The sequence below is a fragment of the Trichomonascus vanleenenianus genome (assembly GCF_965637985.1).
Source record: "Trichomonascus vanleenenianus strain CLIB 3782 genome assembly, contig: TRVA0_007S, whole genome shotgun sequence".
NCBI classification, from domain to species: Eukaryota; Fungi; Ascomycota; class Dipodascomycetes; order Dipodascales; family Trichomonascaceae; genus Blastobotrys; species Blastobotrys vanleenenianus.
In genome coordinates, this window is record NW_027481880.1 from 1 (window position 1) to 20541 (window position 20541).

At 48.2% G+C, this 20541-nt stretch overlaps 6 protein-coding genes and 3 non-coding genes across 9 annotated transcripts; 5 read left to right on the top strand and 4 right to left on the bottom strand.

Moving 5' to 3' along the window:
• The first annotated feature begins 338 nt into the window (after positions 1-338).
• Positions 339-411, top strand: tRNA-Phe(GAA). Its single transcript has one exon. It is a non-coding gene; the product is annotated as a tRNA-Phe (tRNA).
• Positions 412-461: 50 nt separating this feature from the next.
• tRNA-Gly(GCC) lies at positions 462-532 on the bottom strand. The gene has a single exon. It is a non-coding gene; the product is annotated as a tRNA-Gly (tRNA).
• A 3-nt stretch (positions 533-535) lies between these two features.
• tRNA-Thr(AGT) lies at positions 536-608 on the bottom strand. The gene has a single exon. It is a non-coding gene; the product is annotated as a tRNA-Thr (tRNA).
• Positions 609-4986: 4378 nt separating this feature from the next.
• TRVA0_007S00166 (uncharacterized protein) lies at positions 4987-5898 on the top strand (the record flags this gene model as incomplete). Its single annotated transcript, XM_076683173.1, has 1 exon — positions 4987-5898. The coding sequence occupies one exon, from the start codon at positions 4987-4989 to the stop codon at positions 5896-5898; it is 912 nt and encodes a 303-aa protein (XP_076542417.1).
• Positions 5899-8810: 2912 nt separating this feature from the next.
• On the top strand, positions 8811-10190 carry BSC6 (bypass of stop codon protein 6; the record flags this gene model as incomplete). The annotated part of the gene is made up of 1 exon (XM_076683174.1): positions 8811-10190. One exon carries the CDS (start codon positions 8811-8813, stop codon positions 10188-10190), a length of 1380 nt encoding a protein of 459 aa, XP_076542418.1.
• A 333-nt stretch (positions 10191-10523) lies between these two features.
• On the bottom strand, positions 10524-11945 carry TRVA0_007S00210 (Zn(II)2Cys6 transcription factor; the record flags this gene model as incomplete). Its single annotated transcript, XM_076683175.1, has 1 exon — positions 10524-11945. The coding sequence occupies one exon, from the start codon at positions 11943-11945 to the stop codon at positions 10524-10526; it is 1422 nt and encodes a 473-aa protein (XP_076542419.1).
• Positions 11946-12029: 84 nt separating this feature from the next.
• TRVA0_007S00232 (putative transcriptional regulatory protein) lies at positions 12030-12947 on the top strand (the record flags this gene model as incomplete). The annotated part of the gene is made up of 1 exon (XM_076683176.1): positions 12030-12947. The coding sequence occupies one exon, from the start codon at positions 12030-12032 to the stop codon at positions 12945-12947; it is 918 nt and encodes a 305-aa protein (XP_076542420.1).
• A 1503-nt stretch (positions 12948-14450) lies between these two features.
• Positions 14451-15980, bottom strand: TRVA0_007S00254 (uncharacterized protein; the record flags this gene model as incomplete). Its single annotated transcript, XM_076683177.1, has 1 exon — positions 14451-15980. One exon carries the CDS (start codon positions 15978-15980, stop codon positions 14451-14453), a length of 1530 nt encoding a protein of 509 aa, XP_076542421.1.
• Positions 15981-17705: 1725 nt separating this feature from the next.
• TRVA0_007S00276 (DEAD/DEAH box helicase) lies at positions 17706-20420 on the top strand (the record flags this gene model as incomplete). Its single annotated transcript, XM_076683178.1, has 1 exon — positions 17706-20420. The coding sequence occupies one exon, from the start codon at positions 17706-17708 to the stop codon at positions 20418-20420; it is 2715 nt and encodes a 904-aa protein (XP_076542422.1).
• Positions 20421-20541: the final 121 nt, after the last annotated feature.

A 20541-nucleotide genomic window follows, 5' to 3' on the forward strand; every position in this document is an offset into this window, starting at 1 on the left:
CTTCTCTCCAAACGACTCGGTCTTTGTGTTGTCAGGCTTGAGGAGCGGTGGCATAAGCGCTCGTGGGGGCGCGGCACCCAGGTACCTTAAGGTTGCCCAGATATCGTTCCCTCGAAGAGAACTTAGCAATTCTTTCTTCAAACTCCACTTCGCAAAGTGAGCTAAAGCGAGATGTAGGCGAGTGTTTGTCGATTGAATTAGAGCTTCGATACTACCTCCGCCACTATCCTTGGGACCTTTTTCACCTTTTTCCGCGCCGAACCAAAACGGATGAAAAATAGCTCCAAATCGCAATTTTTCTGCTTCATAATAGCTCTATTTATTTCAATTTTCGTCAAGCTGGTTTAGCTCAGTTGGGAGAGCGTCAGACTGAAGATCTGAAGGCCCCGCGTTCAATCCGCGGAACCAGCAAAAATTTTATTTTTTCGCGCTCGCGAGAAAAAATTTTGCGCGCGCAAAAATGCGTTAGCCCGGAATCGAACCGGGGGCTCATCGATGGCAACGATGAATTTTACCACTAAACCACTAACGCTCTTGCTTCGAGCCGGATTCGAACCGACGATCTCGTCATTACTAGTGACGCGCCTTACCAACTTGGCCATCAAAGCAGAACTGGGCGAGGACTTTCTCTGAAACTTAAAAAATATTAGTATTTGAGCCGCACGCCGCATATCATGCGGCTTGGAGAAAAAAAGCCGTGTGCCCTTTTTATGAGGCACAAAGGCCCCTCCTTCTGGAGGTCAGCGTGACATTTGACTTGCCAACATTGTTAGGCACACCGGACGGGCTTCGGCAGATGGCTCAATTCATTTCGAAGAGCCTGGAAACACGCGTCGCCTCTCCTCCGAGTTTTGGGGTTATGGGTTCCAATCCCAAGTGTAGATGGTGTTGATATGGGTTTTTTCCCCACTGACCTCGGCATTGCGTCTACAGCGGTGCCTGGTAGGGATAGTGGTTTCTCCCCGTATTGTCAGCTTACTGAGGGAATCCGCATCATCTTTTGTGGACTGGAGATAGGTATCCCAGGCTACTTAATGTTCTGCCATTGATTTATTTTAATGTTTATATTGAGCCGGCTGTTGAAGCCCAATGTTTAGACACAGTCTTCCTTAGCATTAGCTCAGACTATAATCAAGATATATTATAATCCCAAGTGTGTCGTGAACGCACGCCCACGACACCCTCGGCTGAAACAAGGCCTTGGTGTTTAGGCAGCACCAAGCGGCGGAATCCAGGGCCTGGGGATCGGGCTAGCCGAGTCACCGCGCGGCGAGTGTTGATCCTGGGGTTTTTCCCCATTCACTTCGGTGCCTAGGTATAGTACATATACCGAAAATTTGAAGGCACTTGGCAAGGATAATGGTTTTCCTCCCCCATCGCAGTGTGGTAGGCGTCAGAAGCCACCTGCGAGAGAAGTGTGATCCCGCCTACGATGGCGAGTAGAAGCCCGAAAGGGATATTAGATCGAGATTAAGGTCTGCAAGCACCCCCAACGAATGACCCAGAACACACAGCGATCTACTCTAACCACCGTAAATGCCCGCACAATGCGGAACCCGACCAAAGCAAAGAAAATATCGACCTGGCTGTTGAAGCCCAACGTTTGACCATAGTCGTCCTTAGCAAGTAGTGCCCCCGACTTAAAATAAAGATATCTTCTTCTTCTTTCGAAGAGCCAGCTACTACGCCGCTAAGCAACTAATTGCAACTACAAACCACTACTTTGGAAGGTTCCCGGTTTTTAATCCCTGATGGGAAGTGTTTCCCGGGAGCTACGGGGGGTACCCAATCCCCACGGCGCCAATGCGATACATTGGGTGGACTTATTTGATTGGATTTTGATTTTATTATTGGACTATTGGATTATTACTATTATGTATTGTGTAACGGGGTCCTCCAAGGCCACCTATAGGACGTTAATTGATTTTCATTCATTCAATGCCCCGTTGATTGCAAATCGCCTTCCGACGATAATTTAATAGACCTACGCATCACCCTTACGGTTGTCCATGGCACTATCATGATCGGTTCAATGGACACGGAGAGTTCACATTCTCAGCAAAATGGCGAAAAGATTAAGACACAACCAGCCCGTGATGAGGAAATATGGAAACGCATGGAGAACCATATGGCGGAGACGGGACGTGGGAAGAAAAGATTGATTTCTAAGTTTCTGTGATTATTTTCATTATTCATTTCTTTACAAAAAAACAGGTTTGCGATGCTAACGAGTACTCATAGGTTATTCAAGCAGTCACGACGAGTAAAGAGGATTTGGAAACGACAAGTCTAAACGAAGATGAAGAGGTAACATGTATGCAATTTAGGAACGTCCAATCTCAAGGTTATTTGAGTGATACCATGCGATGCTGATAGTGTAAGCGATACTTCCCGAGGGGATATTGTAAACGCTGCGTACCATAATGCACCAGTCACAAGATTCATTTGAAATCAGTCCATCTCAGAGTATTATAAGGGAAGTTTTAAAAATCAATTAGCCTCTGTCGCCTTGGCATTATCATAGAATTAGCTATTATATCTAAGTAGAGTATAGTTCTCAGTATCCTCAGCGTCCGGATCCTTAGACCGGCATTAATTGAGTGTCGATTGCGTCCCTGGAAGCTGCTGGATAAAGCGTACGGTGCTTTTTTTTCTGTCTTATCGGAATCCATTATACCGTTAGTTTAATCGAGATTCTTCATTTTTATAACTTCTTATTAAGGTTCAATATGTACATATTAGAAAAATCAGGTGCTTAGAATTCCTACCGGCAATCAACAGAGATGATAATTGGTTATTACGATTACCCGTTACAAGCTACAGTATTATCGCGGCATTAGGCACTTAATAAAACGAAAAAAGACATGTTATTATCTGGGAATCTCTAAACTGCATGTACAGGCGATCTGACAGTTCGAGGAATGCCAAAATTATTCTTGCATCGAAAATCAGTAACGCTGTACGCTGTAATCGCCGATTTTACGTTACGTATGTATAGTTGTGAGATTTTAACCTCAATTGGTATACATGAAGGAGCCTATACAATGATGCACATTGAATCTACGACAATACAAAACAATTGATCCATGGTACATGTATCATTTTTACGATCCGGAGCATATGCGTAGAGGCCTGTGACGCTCTGCTTGGCGTCGACGGAGCAGGATGCGCCTACGCGGACTCCGGTTGGTGGTGTGGAGTAATTGCATTTCATTTTTTTTTGAAGTTAAGTCAATTATACCTACAATGCTAGCTAATAGTTTGGAAGAAACGGGGGATAGTTGAGGTAACAGCCAATCAAGCATATATGGACTGGCGAAAATCTGCGATACTTCTCTGGTTAACGGTATACCACCCAACAGCCACCATACCTTGGGCGCTATAGGCAATTAACACCCCATAGCTCTACACCGAAGGATCGCAGGAGGGGGTTTGGGGGTGGAACCCCCAACTACGGGGTCTGGGGCAGAGCCCCAGTGTGTATTTGCGTGCATTTGAGTCCTTGGATTCAGAGATAGAAGAAAAAAAAGGGGCTAACGGCATGCAGTATAGGTGTCCCATACATGGAAACTACAGTAAGGGGCTGCTTTTCCATAGCCGAGTGTAGAGACCGTCGATAGAACAGATATCCAGATTGGCGGCAGATTGGCGGCAAATGTTAAGACAACCAACGAAACCGGCTCGACAAGGAAAGCAAATTGGTCTCTCCCATACAGCGAAGTGAGTCTGTTGAGTATACGTAGCAGTAATGGTCGGCGCGCCGTGTAACTGCAACTCCAATGAAATAGCGTGCATTATTTTAACTTTTTATGGTCACCAGGGAGAGAAAAGCATTCCTGTAAAACGCTCGTCACTCTGCACACACCCAGCATCCAGAGAAAAGAATACTGCAGCACGCATATCAAAAGCCTCGAGGAAATCTGTGCGGCTGGAACGGGGATTGCGTACCATGCAAGAGCCCAATGTGCCTCCCGCAGTGGAGGAGACAACGTTCATTTGTTTTTGGAAGACACTCTATGGATCAATCCCATGGGGGGAGGCCGTCGATCCCAGCATACGTGGGCTCTCTCCTTTCCACACTTACACCACCAAGTGTTACACTGGTTGATATTCGCAGACAACGGTCGACTCACCGGGAGGGAGAGTGAAAAATACATTTGCTGCGACTGACTCAGGAGGTCAGGGCCGTGTCGCTTCCGACGGCTAACCATACCCGGTGCTACTACTAGCACTACTGTACTACCTGCCTAAGTAGCGCTACACCAAAATAATAAGAAGGGTATAGCGATATTGGAGGTATAGGTGCGTCAAGAGACGGGCTGCAGAAGGCAGCAGCATTTCACACACCGTTAGCACCCTGGCGCTACTAACCAGCATCCAAACCGCTCGATAACGTCGCCTACGTACCTCCATCCCCCCCAAAGGGTCTACCCTTGATACGCACGATACACTTTTCTAATCCCTTAATATCCACCCTCTAGGCTCCTCCCCCGGGGTCGCCACTGGCCCGGAAGTGACTGCTTATTTCCATTCTTCGAGGCATTGTCTGAGACAGGCAAATCTGGGGTACACTACAGGCAGCAGCAGCCCGCGCAACACATGACCATCCCCCGCCTTTCCCGGCCGCCGTTCCTTTCCCCCCCTCTAAGAAAATATCGCCAGGGCCGTTAATCGCTATTTCATCTACGCCATAGCGATCCACGTTGTATATCTGTTTTGAAAAGCAGGAAGAGACGCAGCTTTGCGTGGTAGACGTGATCACCGCAGTACAGCCAGCAGCGCACCCCCGCCTCCCCCCCTCGCTCTCCCTCCCAGTCAGGAACCTGCAGCCTGGTAGAGACTACCCCTCAAAACACAACAGACGCAATGTTTCCCCAGAGAGAGCGAGAGAGGCCGCCCCCTCCCCGGGTTGATATATAATTCCGCCATGGCCCTCGAGGCTCATTGAACTTTTTTTGTGAATTGACCATGTCTCCTATCCCAGTGATGCGACAGGGCCGGAGCAACTCGAGCACGGGCATCAAGTGTCACGTATGCTCGCGCGAGTTTAGTAAAAACGAGCATCTCAAGCGACACCTGCGGTCGCACAGTAAGGAGAAGCCTTACGAGTGCACCGAGTGCAAGAAGCTGTTTGTGCGCAGGGATACCCTGTCGCGACACACCAAATCGCACCATGGCAGCGTGCTGCCCAAGAAGACCACCGTCAAGCGCAAGCGGGCGGCAAGTACCAGCGGGCTGGACTCGCTGAGTGCCGCAGTGTACCCGGTCCAGATCGAGAATGTACGCCATAACTCGGTCGTGGAGTTCTTCTCGGGCTATACCCCTAATACTATTACTACTAGACAGCCTGGTAACAGCCCAGACAACTTATTTGGCGCGTCGCCAAATTCGATTGCCGCTGCAGCGGCCCTGGCGGCTGTTCCACAGCCAGGTAATTCTTCACAGATGGTGAACTCAAACCCGCTGAACCTACAGGGTCCACTGTCGAGCTCGGTGTTGGTTGACCAGCTTATTTCCGACAGCGACGGGCTTAACGAGTATTTGGAATTTCTGGCTCACAACTTTGACGAAGTAGCCGTGTTCCCAGAAAGCAATAACCACCACGTCTCTTCGTCCTCGCCGGTGCCACCGCCAACGCTGTGGGCACTTGAGACGAGCAGTACAAGCAGCAGTAGTGGCGGTGACAGTCCGTTGACCCTGTCGTCGTCGCTTGATTCGGCGAGCGATACTTTTTCAATCGACGAGGCGCTCTCCCCAAAGTCGCGAAAGCCAACTTCTGTCGACCTGCAGTGGCCGCCAGTTTTCGACTTTGAATCTGATGAACTGTACCCACGGGATGGGCACAAACGACGCATTGTAGACGACCCACTAACCACCTTGCAGGGAATTTCTTGGTAACTTATAACTTCCAAGAATTTCTGATAGCTCCTCCAAGCATCTCTTCCAAGAGTCTGGGTAACTCCTTCCAAGCATGTTTTGGTGACTTTGAAGCATCTTTTGGTGACTTCCAAGCATGTTTTGGTAGCTACCAAGGCATCTCTTGGTAATGACTTATTTATTACTATATACTGCTCAATTTAATTGAAGCATCATAATATTACTACTAATATACTGTAAACAATTATCATTCATCACTACCGGTAGTAGACAATATATCAAAAGCTTGGTAATTACTACAGATATACAATGTATTGAAGCATCATAATATTACTACTAATATACTGTTAAACAATTATTATCATTCATCACTAGTAGAGAATAACAAAAGGTCTGTGGAATGTTATCAACCACAATAGCCAATTATCAACTTCTGGTTGAGAATTCGAGAAATCGGCAGGGATAGCGACCTGTGTGGGGTACACCAAGCCGAGGGCCGGCGTAAGTAGGCAGCCGAGACGCGTAAGTCTGCATTACACTACGTCCTTACATGTATTCAACAAGTAGCCATGGTTCACTTCCTTGCCTGCGATTATTCGATACATGTCTGGTACATGGTCTAGATATTTGTTTATCCGTTGGGGGTAAGGGGGCTGTACTTGTAAAGATGAAATTTCTTCATCTTGGGGCCTTGTCGCTTGGGTCCAGAATATGTTGAAACCGTCTTCCATATCTTTGGAATTACGGTGCGTTGGAGCCATTGAGTCTTACCGCCAATTTAGGAAGTTGTGGTATTTAAATGGACTAGGCCTGAGAACTGGTACGGTCAACACCGATGATACATTTATGGCACGGCATTACGTAGCGATTAAAGGGGGTGTGGGGTAACCCAGCTAGTCGGCAGCCTTGCCGAAACCGTATTGCATCATGAAAGGGGCAAGTTCCGGCTATCTTATCCCTCTCCGTGGTGATTAGCTACCGGTGCCTGGCGATTTGAGCCAATTTCCCGTATGTTTAACAAGCTATAATTAAGCCGGTCTTTGCTAGTCATGTTCCTGGTGCCCTTGGGGGTCTGAGATGGTTGCTCTGGTCCGCCACTAGAACCTCCGCGAAGCGGAGCCACGGGAGCTCGAGGGCTGGCCCTCGAATACAATTGGCCATATTTTTAATTGAATGAATCGTCTGCATTTTTCGAGCCCGTTGTGTTACCAATCAAGGTTTTGTTAGCTGAGTACGGTGGTAGATAGCAAATTCTGTGAATCGCACAGATTGATACATAAAGGCCAATATGGCATCAGTTTTCGAAGTTATTGAGAGTGATTGAAAAGCATTTGCACAGTATACTTGGCACATCGAGACCAACTTGTGATCCAACGGTGTGGAAAGAGCTCACTCATTCGGAGACTTGCATTTGTTACGGGAGTATTGGTTACAGTTTGGGAGTTTGTAACAAAAACTTTGTCACGTTGTTACCATAACTGTACGGGGGTCTGGGGGCTGGCCCCCAGCTACGGGAGCTCGAGGGCTGGCCCTCGAATGCACTCCCCTGCTACCACAGTACTACTGCTAGAACTGTACTAAGTTGCTAATTGCCATTTTCTAAGTTTACAGGGTTGTGTTCAATTAAGAACGAGTACATCTCGGTGCAATATGGACGTTGGATATGCTAGCACATGTACAGGTAGGCAAAAGCCTGCGAAGATAAAAAAACTTCGGCAGCGGATGTTCTAGCAGAACTGAAACACTTGCAAACCTCGACTAGCTCACAGGTGGGCATGCCTATACTCAATTGTCTATTATTAAATATGTTATACAGGGTCCATTACAGATTACTGTACTCCGCATTTTTCAAATGCCGTCCCTATTTCCGTGGACTGTCGGGCCGACTTTTCACAACCTGACATCTGACCCTGCTATTGACGCACATTACATGTCCATTTTTTATTACCGGTATTCGTCGAACCCTCAATTGGCAATATATTGGAAAGTAGCAACTTGGTTATTAGGGATGCCATTGAAAATTGCCGTGATACCTATGGTAACAAACGGTTTATCGGTGATACGATTCAAGTTTATAGACAGGTTACTATTGAATTTGGTTGAACCGCGCTAGTACAAACTGTAGATAACGTATAACTGCATAACTGCAAGGGCCCGGAAAAACTACTCCCACAGCTTCACGCAGCTATATGCACCATCTATAAAAAAATTATAAGCGAAGGAGGACTGTAACCAGTATTGATCTTCAACAGGTCATCTCCTTTCTCCACACTGATCAATTGACAGAACCTTCATATCTTATTCAAGGGAAATGGTAACAGACCGCTCTAAGTCAACTACCTGGCGCGTGAACAGGCACTCGGATCGCGATCCGAGGACTCCGCTTTCCGGCAGGGCAGATACATAAGCTAAAAAGCAGGGCAGTTTTAAAAAGTAGGGCGAATCGGACCAAAAGCCATAATTCTATTAATATAGCAACCCATTACGCGTAATCTAATTTAAAAATGTCAAGCTGACAAACTGATATAGCGGACTATGGGCACGGCGGAAGGCCCTCTGAGCTTATCGGCCCGATAGCTCCCCCGGCGGCAGCAGTGACCCAATTTACTGCGAATCTGTAACTTGCAGAACAACCGTCGGGTGCGGCGCAGTTGCTGCGATAGCCACAATAGGCACTCCTCATGTCGGTGGACGCCGTAATCCACCGCCCATCGCTGTAATTCTCAACCCGATCGGCGAGCGCCAAGACCTTGAGTGGGCATCATTCTGTTCGGGCGAGGAGAAAAGAGCGGCATTTACTCCATTATTTCTCTTCGCTGATTATGGAGTAAAGAAAGATGGAATCAAACATATTCGTAGAGGATTATAAATAAGCCCATCCTAGAGCAGGTTTTTTCCGTCGCTCTTTTGTAGGAATACCTTTTGGGGGAATAATGGGTTCGTTTGAAAAGAAGCGGCCGACTGACGAGGTGGTCGTCGTTGAGTCCTCTCTGCGAGGCGACGACCAGCTACTAGAAAAGCAGGCCGCTAAGGAGATCAACAATACCGAAAATAACGACGACGATGACAGGTCCCTGTCGGTAAACGATACCGGGAACCTTGAGTCCCAGGAGGAGGAGGAACCGAAAGATAGCTGGCGCTCCTCGAAGAAGAACATCGCAAGGGTAGCCTCAACCTTCTACGCCTTCCTGATGCTGGGCATGAACGATGCAACACTCGGTGTACTGCTGCCCTCAATTGAAGCGCATTATCACCTCGACTATCTTGTCGCATCCGTGGCATTTGTAGCCCCCTTTTGCGGGTACTTCCTCGTCGCCATCTTCAACGACTTCCTCCACCGATGGATTGGTAGATGGGGCGTATGTGCCGTGGGCACGACCTGCCATCTCATCGGGTTTATCATTTGCATTACAGCCCCCCCGTTCCCAGTGTATGTCATTGGGTACCTCATCATTGGCTTTGGCGGTGGTGGCATTGATGGGTCCATGAACGCGTTTGTCGGTAGCCTCCACAATGCCAACCAGCTCATGGGCCTGTTGCATGCATCCTACGGTGTCGGCGGTATCCTGTCCCCGACAATTTTCCAGGCAATGGTAGCTGCTGGAGTCAAGTGGAATCACTGCTACGCAGTACTCATTGGTATGGGAGCGCTGAACTTCATTATCACGTTCTTTGCCTTCTACGGGGACACGGGTAAGGTCTACCGCGACACAATGAAAAATGACAAGGACGAAAAGAGCTCGATGCGCGTTGTTGCCACTAATAAGGTCGTGTGGATGATGGCCGTCTCGCTCTTCCTGTACGTTGGTAGTGAGGTTACCATTGGTGGCTGGACGTCTACTTTCATGATTGACGCACGGGGCGGCAACATTGACAAGATGGGTTACGTCACTACCGGTTTCTGGACCGGTCTGGCCGTGGGCCGAGTCGTTCTCGGGTACGCGACCGAATACTTTAAGCACGAGGAGTGGTGCCTGTTGGTCTACTATATCTTTGGGTGTGCATTCTTGCTTGTGTTCTGGCTCGTCGACCACCTTGTTGTTTCGGCAGTCGCAATCGCCATTGTCGGGTTCTGGGCCGGCCCGGTGTTCCCCATTATTGTTGTCGTTGCCATCAAGAAGCTGCCCAAATGGCTGCATGTGTCTGGCGTTGGCTTCGCGGCGGCCCTGGGCGGTGGTGGTAGTGCCATTCTTCCGTTCGTTAATGGTATAATTTCCAACCATACGGGTGTCAAAGTCCTTGGTCCGTATGCCTTTTCTATGTTCGCCGGTATGACTGTGCTGTGGATGTTCCTCATGTGGAGGACTAGATAATCTCATACTCTTCTCTCCGAGGACTAACGCATATAATATGTTGATAACGTTTCTAGATATCGCTTATCAATACATTTAATCATGACCCTCCCTGGTGCCTGCATCCTACTCAGATCTACGGAGTGTTGATCAGGCTATTTGTGACCTGAAAGACTGTAGCATTATTTGCTGGATATATAGAGAATTGTAATGTCGTTTGCGCGAATCTGAAATACAGTATGCTGAAAGCCCCATGAAAGTGTTCGTGTGAGGGGGTTTAAATGACAATCTACCACTAGGTATATCGTCGTTTGTAGGTCATGTCATATAACCTGTATGCATTGACTCAGTGGTCTAAAATATAATGTCGCCGTTCGCTGGCCAGCTCATTTCAAACATCGGATTTTCGTAAAGTCGCTTGCTCGCAATCTGGAGAATATGGCGCATGTTTACGCAATGCAGCACTCGATAGGAGAACAGTCCGTCGTCCAGCTGGTCCAGGTGCGATAGGAGGCTCTCCGCAGATTTCAAGACGTTCTTAGCAGCCTCGCGATATTCCTCGATGCACGGCGATTCAACCATTACTATCAGTGCCCGGGCCAGACAGTAGTAAATTGTACTGAAAATAATACATGGTGAGTAGAAAATGGACGTAGTCCATCGCGTCAGAGCGTAGAATGCGTTGTGCACTACTAGCTTGTCATAGTTGGCGTTGCCTACAAACCGCGGCAGCAATGGGGGTTCTTGAGCCCGTGCTGCACGCAGGAATAATGCTTTAACCGTATCAAGGTGTACTCGAATAAAGTAGTTCTCTTCGTCCGTTAGAATATCCGGGAACGTACACTGTTCAAGCGTCTGCCACAGGGCATCCGCCTGAGCCGGCTGACATGCTGCCTTGCCATAGACGCTGTAGAACTGGGCACGGACTCTTCCGAGTAGTGAAGACACAGTGACCATGGCGATGAAGAAGGGCGATGCATTGAGCGGGATTTGGGTTGTCACGTCAGCGTCTCGTATTATCACAGGGCTGCCCAGCAATGTGCTCATCCAGCGGTCCGCTATATAGATGGAATAAAACAGAGCTTGAATCCCTGCGTTCTCGTTGGAGCGGTTCATTTTCAATTGAAGACATCCGCGGGCCATCATGACATAGTTGAAAATGAACACATCGAAAGACTCGAAGTCGTCAGAATGGACCTCTAGCACAGAATGACACAACACAAGGGACACTATAGCTTCAAATGAAACGATGGGTTCACTTCCCGACTTGATGAGTTCCTGCTTAATGATCTCGCGTAGGTGCTTAAAGTCTAGCAGCGAGTGGACGATATCGGAAGTTCGAGCAGCCGTTGCGTACACGGCAGCTTGGAGGAGTACTGACCCCGACGCGAGCATTTTTTCCGACACAATTGGCAGATGTACTAGAATTCCCGAGCACAGAGCGTTCCAGAACACCGTTTTCATTGCTCTGCTGAGCTGGAGCTCGCCAGTGGGATTCCATGAGGCCCTGAGATCGTCACTTGCCTGGTAGACTTTTACGAACTCGACGCTGCTAAAGCCAAGGTCTGCGTGGACTGCGGTAGTTTTTGGGCTCTGGGCAAGCCACTGCGCATACCCAGAGTTAGAAGACAGGAACGCATCTATCTCGGCCACAGCTCGACTTTTACCGTTGAACAAGCAGGGACAGCGGCGTTTGGAGCATCTTTCGCATGGCCCCTTTGATATCACGCACCGAGTTTTGGACAATTTGCAGGCATCGCATGATGTCAGGGTCATAATTTGTTGCTCTTTAGTACCACATTGAGGTAAGTAGAGAAGAAATGGAAGGCAAGAAAAAGGGATCTCCTGCACTCCAGACTCATGCTGGAATGCAGTATATTTGAAACCCCGCCAATAAGCGTGCCGAGTAGGGCTATAGAGAAGAGGTATGATATAAGTGTAAGCAGATTCCGAAATACTATTTATCTCCGTACCCTTTCCGATACATTCATGCGCAGTAGTAGAAGAGCCCGGACAGCATGCGAACCTTGCCGCTTGAGCAAGGTCCGTTGTGTTTGGGGCGATTCTTTGACGTCCTGCCAACGATGCCTCAAGCGCCAATTAGCATGCTTGGTTGTCCAAAACCCCTCGGTCCAGAAGCACTTGGAGTTGAGCCAGTGGTATCTACAGAATGTACAGTACGAGGTTGGACTTTTGTCCCCCGACCTCGAGGAAAGCCCGCTTCTCGCGTTCGCCCTGGAGGCATTCGAGGCCGTATTTACGCATGGCGATATTGAGTATTACATAACGGCGGTGAATCAGCTTTTCCTGGACACCTCAGTTCTTTCATCCGTCTCGAGAGCCCCTATCGTGGCCTATCTTCATCTTCTCTTTTTACCTGGCATTCCGAATCGATATCTAATTGTATCGCGCCTGGTAAGAATGGCCCTATCATGCCGGTATCACATTCTTTCTGCGATTATGACGGACAATCTACACGAGTACGTAACCTGGTGGGGTTGCATCCTGTGGGATAGGTGGATATCTGCCGTGGAAGGTGTACCACCGATGGTACTCGCCACAGATATGACCACGCCTTCGCCAGCAGTGATGTTGACCAATCCAACCGAGTGGCAGGCAAAATTTATTTTGATTTATGAATCAGTTATGAGCGGCCAATTTACAGATGCAATTCCCGTATTCAGACGCTGGCCTTATACCAGCGTGCACAGAGATCTTGTTCAATTATACAACAACAGCTCTGTCAACCAAAATAACAGCCGCTTCTACAGAGGATGAATCTTTTTTACGACTCTTGATGAATTATTTAATAAGGATGATTAAAATGTTAATGACCAAATCGATAAAAGTGAGCCAGGAGCGACCGGGTATCGAATACCGGAAATTCTATAGTCCGATTTGCGGAGCAGTATACGCTTGCCTTATTATGTACTTAACCTACGTTTCGTCGTACAGTCGATACGCCTTAGTTCATCGGACTTTCTGATCTTATCACACTTCAACTAAGGGTCCCCAGACATGCGACGTTGCAAAAGTGAAACACCTTATTGGTCGGGATCCCAATTTGAAGAAATCTATGAAAAGATGTACGCATAGAGTGAAAATTTTATGCAAAGGAACTGAAACGTTCTGGCGGGGAAGTATGGAGGGGGTATTAGGCATAGATGGTTAATACAATCATATGGAAGAAAAGCGGTCAATTGACCTTCACCACCGATTTTTCGTCATTTTGGGGGCATACGAGATTGTTTTTTTTGTCAGCTGCCGTACAGAATAGTATGTACGGTAGTACTTTTTCATAATCAATATTATCGTGGTTGTACTCTGTCTCCGACTATGGCTGCTAGGTTACAATCACTCAGCCACGCGGGCTGTTATCCCTTCATTATGCAGGATGCGTCGGAGCTTCGGAGTTCCTCCGAGGGAACCACCCAGCCAAATGTAACCTATGATTTCATTGACACTACAAGTCAGTAGTTAGTAACTTGGTATTTTTCAGGCGGGGATCTCTGATCTTGTATTATGCGCATGTCGTCTGCCGTGACGACACATTGGATCCTATAAAACAATGCACTATGCTGTCGTGCCTTGAATGCGTAGAGCATAATGTCTCCTGGATGTCTAGCAGCGAATTGTCAAACATCCAGCACTGCGAGTTAAATCTCATTTCTGAAGCAGATGCACTATGCTGCGGCGAGTTATGACAGCACCCCCGCCGACGCTGCTTAATACGAGACATATAATAGTTTATTCGCTATGATTAAGTTGTAACCACCCCATTTTCTGTATTTTTTTTGCCCTTTGACAACTCGATATTTCGCATTAATTCAAACGTACGTTAATTTTGTGCGGCGTGAGCCGCGCGAGCCGCAAACCGCTGTGCTCTATCTAAATACATCATTTGAATGAGAAAAAGACAACCAATACTTGGATCTAATGCCACCCTATCATATTTTGCTGCTATTGCAGCAAAAGCAGCCACTTAATCATCACGATAATGCTACGGGTGCATATCACCTATTGATACACCCTATCGCATTTATACGCTTATGCAGCCCTGCATAAGGATGCTCGGCAGTTTTACCTTTGCAGTGTCCGTATCTCGGTTATTAATGTTCAAGAAAGTTCCATCCAGGGTGTAATGTAAAACAGGGTGTAGAGAGGTAGAGAGGGGTAAATGTAGCACAGAGTGTAGAGCGTAATGTAGAAAAACGGAGAAAATTAATTAAATTAAAGGTACTAAAAATAAATAAATAATAGTTCATAACATCATCATCGTAATCATGCGGTAATCTTCCAGCTAACCTGGCTCAACTCCTGAGGCCGGACAGGCTGCGGGCTAGGCAAAGGGCTTGAATCAACGTTTACACGACGACTGTAGTCCCGACCAAACTCAAGCTTGACATCATATGGACACGGCTGGTCCGTCTCTTCATAATAGCTGTAAGTGGGCACCGGGTCAGTGGCAGCATCCTCTTCAGAGGGCCAGAACATGCTGGCAATGTTCCGCGCCCGAGCAATGACCGCCGGGAAAGTGAAGCTCGCCGGCGCGTACCCATTGAGCTCCACCGACATGGTTACCTCATACTGGCGAGAACTAAGCTCGGTAAAGTAGTTTGGAACAACCTTTCGCTTGTCAGATGGCAACGCAAGCGGGGCCTGAAGAGTGCAGACGTACATGGATCGGTTCGTCTTCTTGCTGTTGTACTCGAGCCTCCACTCGGGGCGCGTCCACGCGGCAGTCTGCGACGGGAACGTGTCCTTGGCCGTGTGGACCTGTGGGTCGTCGTGGTGAGGGTAGTAGTGGCGCGGGCTCGTCGTCGAAGTCGTCAAAGCAGCAAGCTTGTACGACACGTTCTTGACCTGAGGCGATGGCATTTGCGGCTGCATTGTAGTGGAGGCATCAATCTCAAACGCCAACTGTAAACTGACCATGGGAGCCGTCCCCTCGGCAAGATGGAAAACAGGCACCTGGGCCAAGGCAAAGTGCAGCTTGTGCTTGGTCGGCCGCTTGAGAATGCGCTGCTTCATGTTCCGCGTGCCCTCGTAGAGCGTTGGAGCCAGCCGGATCGCCGGGTACGAAGGCATAACCCTCAAATACTTGTACTGCTGCGCCTGGTAGAGCTCTTTAGGGTTCCGCGACGTCGCGAACTGAACGCCGGGCTTCGTGATCCGGGCCCGGATGCGGTACGAAATGACCAGCGACCGGTCATTGACATCGGCCGAATGGTCTCCCGTTTCAGAGTGGGTGCCCACGCTCGGAGGCAACTGGTAGTGGAGCGGCAGCTGAGACGGGCCCGTGGCTGGGTCCTCGCAAATTGTGTGTGGAATGACAAACGAGAAAGTAAACGAGTACTCGAGCCCCTTATGGAAGACGCGGTCGCTTGGATATGCCTCCTCCTGGAGGCGGTGACGCGCGATTGAGGTCGCCTTAGTAAACGAAGCCTTTTCGCAGATTTCACCGCGTACAATCGTCTCCGCGACCTGGAGGTCAACGAGGAGCTTCTCAAACGGAATGTCCTGGGTCGGCCGGATATAAAGACGGCCTGTGATGCAGTCTCCTCTATTGAAAGTCGCCTTGTCGTCCTGGTCAATGACGATGGAGAGTGCAGACTTGGTATTTGGCGGGGGCATCATTTGCCGCGACAGGACGCGGATGTACGACCCAGCGTCATAGTCTGGCGGTTTACAAGTGAAGTAGTCGTCGGTCTCCTGCGGCTCTGGCGGGGGCGTGATGGGGGCGTTGTAGAAGTAAAATTCTCTCGGAGACTGCTGCTGCAGTGGCTGGAACGGATAGTAGGTGTTCGGCATACGAAGATAAACAGCTCTCGGCAGCTTTACAACAAACTAAATATATGCCAACAGGCACTACGAGTCTTCTAAATATATATAGGAACTGCGAGATATCTTTGGGCGATGGCAAAGGAGGGAGGGAAGGGGGATCGCGATCAATATATATAATCTAATCGAACTGCAAAAAGTTTGGCGCCGAATCCCGTCTGTCTTGCCTGCCACTCGCCCGGTCTGCACGTTGAAGCCTACCCGTTGGCTACTTGTCGCGCGCATTGCTGCAGGATGTAGGCACCTGAGAGCAGGTAGGTTCTCCACCTTTACCGGGTTCCGCCATTGTTGGACATATCTCTCGCTCTGATCAGCCAAGAAACGGAGAGGCTTCCATCCTTGGGACGTCCTGTGGGAGCAATATCCACCGAGACTACTATATAGCCTTGTGTTGAAAAGTTATAGTCTAATTCAAGTGTTTTGGAAAGCGAGGTCGCGGCGGCCGAGTCGGCGAGACGCACAGTGTGCGGCTCATCTAAATTAGGAAGTACAACCTTCCCAAAAAAGTCACACGATCCGTCGGAAGCCTAAACCTCGCGTCGCCGTCCCTGCCAAGCGGGTCCCTTTTCTCTTCGATATCTGGCCCCTGTCAATGACTTGTCATTTTGCTACGCCATCTGCTTTAGCAAGTTGATACTTGTTGGAGGATTTGTGTCGAGAACTTCATGTTGCCGAGCTTTTAGAGTTTGTTCCATGCTTTGGTTCATCTCTCGCTGCATGTCTTACATGAAGTCGCCGATCCCAACATGTCTTTTTTTAACTCTTTCGTATGCGATTACCGTTATCGTATGTATAGTGATAGTTATATTGCAGCAATGGCCGGTTTACGAGAGTCATTATGATGTACTTCCTTCATTACCTCCTATACAGAGGCATCAAATTGTTTTGTTAATGTTGTAATGTTGTTGAAGGAGATGTAACTGGTTTGCAGCCGGGGAGATGCGAGGAGTGTGGAGAGACATTGTAAGTAAATATGAAAATGGATACGTAATTTTGAGAATGCCGGCTCTACTACCGGCAGACCTCGAAGAGAGACGGGTTTTGGTGGAGAAGCTACGCTACTGCACGCGGCGACAATACATCTATGCGTTGTGTGTTGCTTGATATCCTGCCTATCTAAGCTTGCTGTGTGACTATCTATCTTTGTAACACCGATCTCGGGTGCTGTCGCCTGTGTTTGTGCAGCAACATCCCATTTGTACCGAGTCTTTAAAACTGTTGCTCCTACTTGATGTCATAGTATACCAGGTACCGCTACTACTGTATACGGATGCGGTGTTCCGCGATGCCTTGATCGCAAAGCGGTCTGTGGTCTAGACACAAAGTGTAAGTAAATCAAGTACCGAGGTGCGTACAACTCAGTACAAAACGCCTTCACTGATAGCCGTTCAACTCGAATTATTCAAGCCCACCTATTGCACATAAGTCTCTATGGATAAATCATCTCAACTGATATGACTGTAACATAACGTGTTCGATGCCAATTGAGACCTCCTTACTTTGTTGCTATTATGTACTCTTATTGCTGCACTCTACTGGTGTAGTATACCGGTACGCTGAAAGATATGTAGGGGGTGCGCGCGCGAAGTTCAATGTTTTTGAATCTCGAATCAAAACAAAACACGAACCTGAGCCCCATCAATCTACAGATTACCGGCAACTGTGAGGCCCAAGATTAACACTCAGCAGTAAGTTATGGCCCGACTGGCGAGCACTCCAGGTGGTGCAAAGCAGAAGCCAGTTTACGACTCTTCTGGCTCTGATTCAGGATCCTCTGATAGCGACAGCTCCGACAACGAAGCAATCAATGATTTGATTTCCAATGGCAGCACTGCCAAGCCAGATAATTGGAACAATACCACTGCTCTTGGTAGTCTATCGTACGCTATCAGTACAAGCCCCAAGAAGATCCCGCAAAAAGTTCCTCTCAAGAAAAAGAAATCCGTCGATGGCATTGATGTGCTCGGTGATAAACTTGGAAAATTGAATCTGAACAAACCTGATCTCGAGCCGCCGAAAAACTCATTCTTTTCCAAGTTGCAGGCTGCTCAGCATCGGCACCATGACAAACCTAAATCATCTGGCAATGCCAGCCCAGGCAAGAATGCCAAGCCTGATCGGGGAGAAGTGACCCAGAGAACCAATTCCTCGGAGAAGAATGCAGCGGCAGGATTGCGCCATTCAAGAGATCACTACAAACTCGCCAAAGATAAAGCGAAGCACAGATCTGAACAACCTACGGGTAACGGCGCAAGTAAATTCAATACCCCTGAAAAGAGCTTTCAAAATACTCCTGTCAAGCAATATGAAGATACCAAGACATTCAGCTCCCCCGCCCAGCGATATAACAGTTTCAAAAGCTCTTTTTTGACTCCCATGACCCCAAGCTCGAAACAATGGGGACACCGAATCACTCCTGCTGAATTGTACAAACCAGTCCCTATCAGCTCACCTGCTCCGCAGCGATCAGTACCTGAAGAAGCGCGATGGGGTACGAAGCCTAGGAAGGACGATTTCTCGGCATTTGTGTCTGGTAATAGTATATCTAACACAGTTAACTACCCGGGCAGCTCTGCTTTTGAGGGAGCTGATGACCCCAAGGAAGCGGTTTTGAATCTTTTGGAAAGTCTAAAAGCAGATGACGATGCTAAAGAGGACGGATCAAATGTGATCGAGGGCCTTTTGGTTCCACTATTGCCCCATCAGGTGAAAGGCGTCAGGTTCCTCAAGAAGCGGGAGAGCCGCAAGCTAGAATGCAAAGGCGGCCTTTTGTGCGACGATATGGGTCTCGGAAAGACGGTTCAATCAATTTCATTGATCCTTTCCAATCAGAAGAAAAAGAAGACTAAACATGACAAAGTGAAGGAAGAAGAGGTAGAGAAAACTACAACTAAGAAAGAAAAGAAGGAGGAAGAGCGAGATAAGAAAGATAAAAAGACGGAGGAAAATGATAACGAAATCAAAACGACTTTGGTAGTGTGTCCGCTTGCCCTTACCACTCAGTGGGCCGAAGAGATTCAATCAAAAGCGCCAGGCCTCAGAGTCTACATTCACCACGGTCCACAGCGAGAAAAGACCAGCAGCTCTTTCCATCATTACGATGTCATTATTACAACTTTCAACGTTCTAGCTGCAGAAGGGCGTGCTCTTGTCGATGTAGATAAGCATAACGGCAATGCGAACAAAAATGATTCCGCCCCCAAGAAAGCTGGGCCGCTGTTTGACAAGCAATGGTGGAGAGTCATCCTTGACGAGGCACACACAATTAAAAACCAGGATTCAAAGACTGCCAAAGCTGCTTTTTTGATCAAGTCGGATCGACGATGGTGCCTTACTGGTACGCCTGTTCAGAACAACATTGACGATCTCTATTCATTAATCCGGTTTATTCGGGCTAAGCCATACAACGACTATGTTACCTGGGCTACTAAAATTGGCGATCCACTCAAGAAAGGGAAGTTGGTTCGATCGGCATTAGATGTATTGCATGTTTTGCTCTCGGTCATTATGTTACGACGGACTAAGGCGGTGCTCGGGCCAAGTGGAGTGATCCTCCCCCCTCGGCGACGACAGATTGTAAAGGTGCACTTTGATACAGAGCATAGACGGGCCTACGATGATATCCAGAGGCGTGCCCGAGATCGAGCAAACCAATTACTGGAGAACAAAGTGTTTTCGGCTTACCTCGCAACTCTGACGATTCTGCTGCGATTGCGGCAGGCTTGTGACCACATTAAGCTTGCCCGTGATGGCATGGAGAAAGCCAACGCCAAGCCAATCGTGCAAAAGTCAACCAAGACCACTGATCCGAACTCCGCTGATGATCTTGCCGATTTATTGGGCGGACTTAAAGTTGAGGATGACGACGACTTTACATATGATGCGGAGCAACAAGTCGAGCCTAGTCCCAAAATGGATGCACTTATGGAGTTGCTGGAGAAAGAACCCGGCCGAAAGACGATTGTGTTTAGTCAATTCACGTCGATGATGGATCTTGTTGCGCCCCATTTCAGGAAGAAAGGTATTAGGTTTGTTCGCTACGACGGCAAAATGAATCGGGCCACACGAGACGAGGCGCTTGAGAAGCTGAAGAAGGATAAGAAGACGACGGTGCTTTTGTGCTCGCTTAAGTGTGGCGCACTGGGTCTTAACTTGACGGTCGCAAGTCGGGTTATCATTCTTGATCCGTGGTGGAATCCAATGATTATAGAACAGGCTATCGACCGAGTTCACCGGCTTGGCCAGACGGTGCCGGTGGACGTTTATGAGCTTGTTATTGAGAACTCGGTTGAAGAGAAGATAATGGCTCTTCAGGAGCAGAAGCGAAACCTTGCGGAGGGCGTTTTATCTGGCGAGAACAAGCTGGTTAACCAACTCACCCAGGAAGAGTTAGAGGAGCTGCTGCAATAAACAATGGTTCCAAGTACTAAGCCATTTACACTGGTCATTAGGTAAGAGGGCTGTTTATATCCGCCATTTGCTTTACCGGCTGTCTGCCGCCGAGGTGCTGAAATTCCAAAATAGATTTTTG